General features: G+C 34.8%; 1 protein-coding gene across 1 annotated transcript; it reads left to right on the forward strand.

Annotated features, from left to right (window-relative positions):
- Positions 1–432: 432 nt before the first annotated feature.
- LOC126973223 (uncharacterized) lies at positions 433–9004 on the forward strand. The gene is made up of 6 exons (XM_050820415.1): positions 433–444; positions 1032–1302; positions 2050–2375; positions 3546–3643; positions 6227–6387; positions 8798–9004. The coding sequence occupies exons 1-6, from the start codon at positions 433–435 to the stop codon at positions 8926–8928; spliced, it is 999 nt and encodes a 332-aa protein (XP_050676372.1). The 3' UTR covers positions 8929–9004.
- Positions 9005–11228: the final 2224 nt, after the last annotated feature.

Below are 11228 nucleotides of genomic sequence, written 5' to 3' on the forward strand. Positions count from 1 at the left end.
TTTGCACTCAATGATTCTTTAGGACCTAGGGTATAAATAGCGCGAATAGCACTCTTCTGCAGCACATAGATTGTATTAATATTAATTCATTTCTTGAGATTACCTGAACTCCAAAAAGGTTCATTCTTCAGTACTGGTTAGCATTATGAAACCTTATCAAAAACCTGTTTACGTTTCCGACCATTGTTTGAGAAATGAATAATGGAGCTATTCCGATTATTAGCAAGAATAAATCCACAATTTACAGTCATTTGCTACAGATTTTCAATGGAAGTAAAAATTACCTATGTTCTTAAAATTTTAATATTTTAAAGACATTTTGTAGCAACTAGATAATATTAAGATTATATAGAGACGTGAAAGTGTTTTATGAACTAAATTTAGTTGTAAAGGAGTGTGCAATTTAAAAGGAGAAATCATAAAAAGATCATCATGAAAGACTTAGTCAAATCATTATCGTCTCTAATCGAAGTTGGCAATAATTTGTAACAAACTTTAGAAAGAAATTAAATATTATGACGAAAATCATTTAATTGGTTAGACAACCATATTGTTGATTTCACAATTAGATAATAACTAACCGTTCCCGCCCGCTTCGCTGGGAATCCTAAAACGAAGGAACGTTGGAATTCGAAAAAACATTAAACCATCTAGGATATATTTCGCATTGCATTGTGGTAGTTTCATGTCGATACGATCAGTGGTTTAGGCGTAAAAGAACCTCAAACAAATGACCATTTTCATTATATATATATATAGATAACTTAATTTTCCAAACATAGAGATAAACAATATTTAAATATTTAAACATAACTAAATTAGATATTTTAATACAAATTATTATTAAAGTCGAATATATATATAAATACGAAATGCATTACGAGCTATTAATGATCCCTTTTTGGACTTTGACCACGATTTCAAGCCAAGTTGACAACACTTCTGACATATTCATCGTACACAACAGTCACAGTGACTTAGACAGACCAGTCAAAGAGAATCCTGATGAGATATCAGTCACAACTGCTCAGAATGAGCTAACAGGAGATACAAAGGAATTAGAAGAAAAAGCGACTACAAAGGGCTTTGACAGGTATTACGAAGAAGATTGGCTCACTGATAGAAAAGCAGAAAGATTTAAAGATGAACATAATGTATTACCTAAAACAACGGAGGGGCTTGATGAAGTGGTTTTTATACCTAATGATAAAGAGGACGCTAAAGGTGAAACAAACCTACGAAACATAATGAAAGGTGATGACAGCATTGTAGGCTTGATGAACGAAGTTGAAGTTGAAACTGGTAAGGTTATTAAATACTACTAACCGCTAGTTGCAGAAGTTGCATAACAATATGCGATCTTTGACTGTCAAAATGAAAAAGAAAGGGACGGTATCATATTTAATGAAACATCAACTTTAAGGACGCGTTCTGCAACTAGCCGTTAATTAAAAAAAACTATATGTGTGCCATCTTATCTTAAATATACATACAAGCAAAATTCATCTGTCGGGCTTTTGCTAAAGTCACTATACCGGGTATCCCACCATATCGAATTTTCTCGAGTAATATAATTCGGTTTGTACCTTTAAGGACATCTGGATTTTATGCCTATCACAATAAATTCAAGTCTGGTTAAATGTTTTTATTAGGTATATGTATACTTCTGTTGCCCGCTAAGTTGTCTGTGTGGATGCCATGGTGGTTGTGTAAGCAGCACAAATACCTACCGTTAACGCCGCTATCTATCTATCATGTCCGTTTCCTATTACGCTCTCTCTCTCCTCCCCACTTCCCTCTTTACTACACATCGCTACGACGGAACTAGTTCTCGCCGATGCCTTCACGGTTTCGGAACTCGCTCCGCTCATTTATGTTATAGTAACCTTTATCACACAAACATTTTTTAACAATTCTTTTGAATTTCGTAATACATTTGTTTTCAACATTATCTGGGAATTTGTTGTCAAAGCATATACATCGCCCAAAAAAATACTTATAACTAACTCGACTTAGCCGAGCATTATTGTATTTACACAAACCTTTCAGAGAGTCCAAAAGAAGATATAATCTTTCTATCAGGGAAGAACGATGATGTAGTACACAGGATTGAAGAAAAGCAGCCAGAAAATGATAAAGAACATACTACAAAGAAACCCAAAGTGGTTTTAGACTGCAAAGACTTAAACTGCAATAACAATAAGGCTTCCGTCTGTGGTGGCAAAGAGGAGGAACACAAGTGGAAATTCAGACTGTTCCTAAATGACTGCTACTTCAGGAAAGTCAATTGTGCTTTTAAGTATGAGTACAACAGTAAGTATCTATTTGCATCCTTGGCGACTATAACTTGCTCCCAGATGCTGTTTGTAATACTCGCGTCAAGAAGATACTGCAATTCGTAAAGGCGGCAGGGCTTGACGACGAGCTATAAGTATGAGTGGCGAACACAATAGTTTGATTTTGGACGAGGTGCCTCTCCAAATAATAAATAAGAAAGTATGTATTAATACTAAAAACAAAATCTTTAGATTATCACAAGCTCACCCAGCAAACGTTGTCTTGACAAATTTAATTAAGTACCCCTCCCCCGCTCATTGTATGAACTGTCATATGTAATGAAATGTCATTGACTAAATTATTTATAATGCGAATATATATGTATTTCTAAGTCCTAATAAACAGTAGTTAAGGAAAAAAATCGAAATACACGCTTTTTATAGAAATCTAAACTGAAAAATAAAAAATTTTACCTACTTTTTAGTTTAGTTAATTTATAAAACTTGTTTTTGTAAACTATTATTTGCATTGTTGAATTAAAAATTCTCTTTGGCATTCGAAAATGTCCTAATATTAGATAAATCGTTTAAACATAATGTTTTTTTTTAAATGAATTCCTGCCTTATAGACGATAGACGAAAATTATATAAATTAACAAATATATATTGCGTATCTCCTTATTTTGCAAATTTCAAAATGCACAAACAATAAATCTACGAAGTTGGAACGAAATCTGCTTGCATCTCCTCCCGTGGGTGTTGTAAGAGGAGACTAAGGGATACAAAGAACGGAGGATGGGTAGTAGCATTCTTTCAAGAGAGCATCACCATCTACTTCGATCGCCAACCCGCCTGCCAAGCGTGGCGATTATGGTTAAACCCCCCCCTTTTGGGAGAGTCCTTTGTCCAGCAGTGTACGTCTTCCAATTGATATTATAATGAATCATCAACATATTATACTCTAAAACCTTCTGTGAAACACGCCGAATCTTATGGTATAAGTATTATTCCAATCGGTTCAGTAGTTTTCGCAGTATAACCGAAGAAAATACCGGCTCTCCATTTGATAGTATCGATCAATTACTACAACTATTTTTTATGAAAAAGGAGGCAAACAGGTAGGAAACTTGCGTGATGGGAATTGGTGGTTCTTTCCAAACAGCTGTTCTGCTAATCTTCTCCGTCTGAAAACATTTCAGTAGTATGCTCTCCTCAGGGTACAGAACAGTATCGATGGAGAACTGCAAGAAGATTGCAACGCACCAACAGTCAGCCCCTTACTTCGAGTTTCAGCCCCCCAGATCTCGCCCACAAGAACAGATTCATAATCAGCTCAACGAAACGAGAAGAATGTTTTCCTCAAGGAGGTGAGTAATAACTATAATAAAACTTCTATGGACAGTGTCCCAGCTAGATGGGTGTCGTAGTGGAGTATTTTTCAGCCACACACCAGTAGTTCAATATCAAACAAGAAATGGCAGCCCCTATTCATTCATTCATTCATATTAGCAGGAAGACGTCCACTGCTGGACAAAGACCTTCCCCAAAGATCTCCACGATGAAAGGTCCTGCGCTACCCTAATCCAACGTATTCCGGCGATTTCCGGTACGTGGTCGCCATTCGCCCCAACGGCCATTTGCCTTAACGAGCTATGGGCGCTGCCCACTGATACTTCAGTTTCGCAACAATCTGATCTATGTAGTGACAGTTCTACGGTTCCTACGGATCCTCTCATTTCTGATTCGATCTCGCAGGGAAACTCTAAGCATAGGCCTCTCCATTGCCCACTGATCAACCATAACCTTTCTCATAAGGCCCATAGTTAACAACCACGTCTGCGTACCGTAAGTCATCACTGGCAACACACACTGGTTGAAAACCTTCGTCTTCAGACATTGTGGTATTTGGGACAAATATATTTTACGGAACTTCCCCTACTCAGAGCTAGCCAATAGATGCCCCAACTCAAATGGATGTGGTTTTAGAACCATCCAAGCAGAATCTACCAATAAAAAGAGGAATAATCCGTTACATCAGTTTTCAGGACAGTAGAATTTGAATTTGCTATCATTTTTGTAATCCAAAATGGCTAAATAAAGGTAATTTTAATAATATTGTTACGAAGAATACGAGATTTGACTTTAGTTTTATTGTAATATCGTACATTAAAACTTATTATTAGCCTAACGATGGTCGATCCATTCACAATCCGTGGTGTTTCATATACGGCCGTTTTCAATAACCTATATATCCTTAGTTTCACTTACGGATACATTGCTGCTACGGCCGAATGACAAGATCTTATCTATGCATAGTTATCTATACTTCTATACTAATATTATAAAGATGAAAGATTTGATTGTTTGTTTGTTTGCATTGAATAGTCTCCGCAACTACTGAACCGATTTGAATAATTCTTTCACTGTTGGGAAGCTACATTATCCCCGAGTGTTATAAGCTATATTACATTTTCAAGAAATTAGGGATCCCTGCTAAAAGTCCAGTAATGTAACCCAAGGTCTAAAAATAAGTACACGAACGACGTCGCGGGGTATGTCCAATATAGTTATAGTTCAATGCTATCTGTCAGGTATTGAAATGTAAGTAAGCGTAAAAGGATAGATTTGTCTACCTCTAGTAAGCTTCGGATAGATAGGTTATTGAAAACGGCCTCTTTATCTTAATAACGATTTTGAATTTCGTAATACATTTGTTTAAAACATTTTATGGGTTCTTTTTGTAAAAGCATTTACATCGCCCCCACAAGAGACTTACTAACTCGACTTAGCCGAGTTGTAGGCATAATAAGTTTATGCTTATTCCTTATGTTAAAATTATGATTATGACAGTTTCTAGAAAATTCACTTAAGTGCCTACACATACATAACATTATCAAGATTATATTGAGAAGCAACAGTCAAGATGTTTATTTCTTTAAATTTTGCCCTCAATGATTCTTTAGGACCTAGGTTATAGCTGTGTGTTAATAGCGTCATATTTGTATTGATTCCATCTGAACCTTTGTTCGACAAAAATGTAGCGCGCATCCACGGAACTCAAAATTTTGGAATTATTCTTATCTGTATGTCGCAAGGTATATCTCTAATATGGAATTAAAAAATTGATGATTCGTTTGAGTAGTTCTGGCGTGGCAAAGTAATAACATCAAAAAAAATTCTAAAGGAATCAATTTTGAGAAAATAAATGCCTTCTATGCCTTTTAATAAACCAACACATCAACAAATCACAGCACACAAATCTATGTATAGATGATATACTACGTTATGCATGTTAGGATCAAAAGTAATAAAGAAATTTTAATTATTTTGAATTATTAACTTATACCAAGTATTGAGGATACAGTGAGTTTGGCAAGTCTCGAAAAAGTAATTGTTTAAGTTTATCGTTCAGCGCCATCTGTTAGCTTGGACCAAATACATTACCTCTGCTGAATTTGGATGGGTTTGGATCTTAGACGATATTCTCAAGTCTAAAGTCTCTTGAAGCAGTGGAAAATTCAAACTTACTTATAAGTTATCGTCAAAAAATATATTGCCCTTTATGCCATAAATAAATAATAAAAAAGATATATTAATTCTGTAAAAACATAAAAGGATTATTTTAACAACTTAGAATGATAGCAACGAGGCAGCAACATAAATTCCTAACACTGATATTATGACCTTCCTAGATTTTTTCCGTATAAGCTATCGCGGCAGTAATGTGTGAACAAAATAATTATTATATTTAAATATTTATCGTATCCCTTAACCAATAAAACCCAAAATTTAATAAATTTATAAATGTTAAAAGGATACATTCGCACTAACTACACGTGTATATAATAAAAAAATATAAGTAGAGTAATATAATATACATAAAATATATCTATTAAGATACCCATCCTCATTACAATCAAAGTACTTAATTTAGTTTTTGCTCTTGCTAGGTCATTGAGCTTCGGAATAGATGGTCAGTTCTGCGCCCACGCTTGCCCAATCTCCTGTACCGAAGACTATGATCCCCAGTGCGCTGTTTCCAGCAGTGGACATCGCCAGGTCTTCCTAAACCACTGCAAGCTCGACTACAACTCCTGCTTAAACAGGATCGGTAAGCTTCTTCAAATTTCAATCACATTTGTTTCTCGGTCTGTTTCTGGACTAATTTTGATGAATTTGACAGCAGATGCAGGCCTGTCTCACTCCCCGTGTAGGTATCGAAATCGTAGAGTAGGCCAGCCAGTATGGACTCAAGAACGAGCGAGAAGACGCACGCGCGAGTTATGATTACCTACATCACCGTCCAACTAATTTAAAGTGACTACTATTATAATGAAATTACCATTCATGATAGCTAGGTAGCTATTTATTTACTATGCTAAGTAGGTATGACGTGGTCTTCCAACGCATACATTACTATCTGCAAGTAATGTTGGTTTAACAACGAAAGAATATTGATTTTAAATTACGATTACATACCTATATTTCATATTAAGAAAAAACTGAGTCATTTTTCTAAGATGATCTTATACTAGGTAGGTACAGTTTCAGGTAAAGAAGATAACCCTAATGTCGTCGGAAGAGGTAAGAGTCATGCGATAGAAAGAGAGGCAACTTCTAGGTGAGTAAAAATGTAGGTTAGTAGCGCTGTATGATCTGAATTACACCTTATTTTATGACCACAAGAGTTCCTATTTCTTTAATTGATTTTGCAGAGTGAGTCTTCTGTACTTGTACTATTAAATATTCTTTGGCAGTGTAAGAAATAGTTAAGTCCCGGTCCCGGAGATAAATGATGGTTTCGCGCAAATAATTTAATGTATGAAGTGAATGGTTTTTTTATTTGGCCTTGATTGCATGGCCGTTGAGTTTGTTGTTTGTTCTTCTCGCAAGCTCAACTTTTTCCGAACATATAGTAGATTCAGTAATTCAATTTAAATATTTATGGTGACGATTCAAAAGCGCTTAGTTTAAGTTAAATGGAATAAAGTTTATTTGACTTTGACCTAAGGACATTATTATTACTGAACAGTAGTGATGGGAAAAACGAATGAAAGATACGATGAACTTTGAAAGATTTTGAGAATAAAAGATGTTGCGTTCGATTACAATCTTGCGTGTATTGGTGTGTTTGGTAAAGTAGGTTTGGTATAATAGTTTAAAAATAAAACTAAAAAAAACCCTATATAGCTCAAAATTCGCTTTGGTATTCGAAAATTTCCTAAAAGGTTAAAGATAATGGTTGAATTTTAAAACTTAAATTAAATATATTAACAAAAATCTTATTTTGTATTTTTTTGCAAATTGAAAAATGGAATAATTTTATCAAATTAATTTATTGTAATCGTTCCTAGATAAATCTACGAAGTTTGAACTAAATCTGGCAATTTAATGTAGGTAAAAATCGCGCTCAAATGGCTATAATCATACTGGGAAGCTAATAAAAAGCGAACTATAAAAATACCAATGGCCGGTTAGAGTGACGTATTACATTGTAGATAAGTCCAGTGCTAAATTCTAGATGTCGCTGCCAGTCCTTAAAATATTGAAATGGAGTAAATTCGTAACATATTTAATTTAAAAACTATTTTTGGTGTATAGACAACTGTAGACGCCTATAATCACATAGCATGATTTATATTATTACTGCATCTTTTACTGGAAATTGTTACAGCATGTCTATGAAAGTATGTAATAAATTGTCTAATGAATTTAAATATTAACCTTTCAAAGTTTTTTAAACACGACCGCATCAATGGTTAATAACTAAGTGCTTCTATAGTTTAAATGAATTATTATTATTCATGAACAAGTCTATTTGAAAATAATATAAATGTTAATTATATAGGTACTTTGGACCATTAAATTTGTTGACATTATACATAGGTACTAAATGAATTATTAAATTATTAACGTCTTATATTATAATATTTTTAAATTTTAATTTTATTAATATTAATGATGGCATTGTGAAATCGTACATGTTTCAGTATAACAGTAGTGTGTTGGCATTAAGACAACTCTATAACATATTTAGCATGTCAATTATTGACGAAACATGTTGGAGTATTAATAATATTATGTTATCATCTTTTATCTACACCCATGCTTTAAATGCTCTATTATTGATTCTAAAACAGTTAGCTTATTGCCAACATTAAAACACCCAATGTCCTAATAACCATTAGGTACATCATCCAAACGAGTGTTGTAATGAAATTCAGTACAACATTACAACACTCGTTTGGATGATGTTAATGGTTACTAGGACTGGCTTTTTTAATGTTAGCAGTAAGTTAACTGTTTCAGAATCTTTTATAGAGGATTCATATTATGGATGTAGATAAAGTCTTGAATGCAACTGTTGAAAATTAGGTATTAAAACACTCGTGTGATACTATTGTTACTATTAAACCCACATTCGTGTTTTAATATCCCTTATTACACAACAGTTGCATAAATAATTAACTAAAATGTTTCTTGCAAATAAAATTTTATTTCATAAATTTAATATATTTCAGTGTGGCGTCGACAGCCGTTATCTAAATGCATTGGAGGAAAGAAGGCGGATATGAGACAGAATCGAGGGTTCATAGGGTGGCTGCAGCGAGTTGGTATCGTCGACAAGAAAGGAAGGCTTGCTGGGGCTTAGGAAGATTAACTAGTTTAAGAGGCATGAATGCAGCAATCACAGATTTCTTATATCTTTAAAGGAGCAGTTCTTGTATATATATTATCTAATCTAACTCTCGGGAACATCTGCAACGATTTTCATAAAATTTTGTAGTTTCAATTTAAAAAAAATAGTTTTATCCGTGTTTTAATGAGAAACAGCAACAATAACGTTAGAAAACAAAGGTAAATTTCGCCACTATATACAAGACTGTAATAGCTTAGATGGGACATTGGGTGATCCGGAAAGCAGAAGACCCCAGTACAAATCCAGATGTCCTATTAGTTCTATTTTGTTCAAGTTTTGTAGCTTAAAAATCCGAGCAAGGCTCGGTCGTCCGGATATTAATACATTTAATATATTAACTCACCACTTCATATCACGTGAGCCCGTTTGCCCCTCTTATATAAATAAGATTGGCAGTTGTAGACACTGACTACAGAAATGAAAACTTAGAACTTTTAGTATTCAAATTTTAAATTTCCTAATGTTTAAAAAGAGGACCAAGTCACTGACATAGCCCAAATCATTGCGAAACTGAAGTGGTAGTGGGCAGGGCACATAGCTCGGCGGATGGATGGCCGTTCGGCCAGTAAGGTCCTCGAATGGCATCCACGTACCGGAAGACGCAGTATTGGTAGGCCCCCACAAGATGGACTGACGATCTGGTGAAGATCGCCGGAATTCGAATTGGATGAGGGCAGCGCAGGACCGATCATCATGGCGATATTTGGGGGAGGCCTTTGTCCAGCAGTGGACGTCTTCGGGCTGAAATGAAATGTTTAAAAACAACAAAATTTGTAATTTTAGTTTATTTTCAAAACTTATTTTCAATAATTCAACAATACACAATATATACAAATTCAAATACAAATGCAAACGCACGAGTTACAAGTTTCACCCATCCAAAAAGTAAAAATATATTTATTTTTTATTATTTATTTATCACGTGTGTCAGTCATGAGCATGTCGTTGACGCGTCCTATCCTAATCCTAATTAAGTAATGTTGTATTGTATAACTGTATAAAAACTAAACTGACGGATGCCATAGCAAGCATCAGACAGCTGAAATTTTGCTGGGCAGGTCATATATGTACATTAGATGATTCAAGGTGGACGAGAAGAGATACGGAATGGATACCATGGGAAGGCTCTAGACAAAAAGGGAGACAAAAGAGAAGATGGAGTGATAATTTTACTCAAAGAGTTGGACCGGACTGGATGAGAAGAGCCAGAGATAGAGTGTATTGGAAAGGTTTAGGGGAGGCCTTAGCCGTAGAGGCAACTACTACCTAATTTATGTCTCTTCTAGTTTTTTTTTATGAAAGTACGGTACGAGACGAGCAAGGCGTTCAGCTGATCGTAATTGATACGCCCTGCCCATTACAATGCAGTGCCGCTCAGGATTCTTGAAAAGCCCAAAAATTCTGAGCGTTCGTCTCCTTCAGACATAAGATGTTAAGTCCCATTAGCCCAGTCATTTCACTAGCTACGGCGCCCTTCAGACCGAAACACAAATTTTATTTTTTATATTGTATAATTATCTTAAAAGTACAACCATAATGTTTATACTAGGTAGGAACACTCATCTTAATGCCTTCAACTTCGCTAGGTCTGGAAACCTCGAGAGATTGTCAATTTTGCAGTCATCTAGCAAAGCCATACAGCATATATTTATTCTCATGGGAGAATAAAACGCTTCGTAACGTAACGCGTTACGGCGCCAGTCTGTCTGGCGTCCCTTTCACTCACGCATACGGCAGCGGTAGACAGGCTCCTCCTCTCTCACACAAACCACTTGTTACTTTTACAGGATTAAATAATGATACTTATAATGTACATACACAAAATTCTAATATACATATTGAAGAATAATCACAACTAAGAAAAAAATATATTCTATCATATCATATTAATATACAAATATTGGATGCAGCACCTTACAAACTAACTTGTTATATATATTACAGCCATTGTAAAATACTGTATGTGATTGATAAGTCCGTTGAGTTTCTTGTATGTTCCTCACGCAAGCTCAGCTTTTTACGAACATATGGTAAACTTAGTAATTTAAAAGAAATATTAATAGTGGTGATTCAGAAGCGCCAAGCCTATTTGAATAAAGTTTATTAGACTTTGACTTTGAAATAACCTACTGAAGATCATTAATGCCTATTTAACAAAGAGAGACTATGCGTAGTTGTAAAGCCTTCTAAAGCCTAACAGAACCTTTAAAAGTATCACCATTATGAAAGTCATAACATAACTTGGTAACTTT

Source organism: Leptidea sinapis, chromosome 2 (genome assembly GCF_905404315.1).
Source record: "Leptidea sinapis chromosome 2, ilLepSina1.1, whole genome shotgun sequence".
Lineage (NCBI taxonomy): Eukaryota > Metazoa > Arthropoda > Insecta > Lepidoptera > Pieridae > Leptidea > Leptidea sinapis.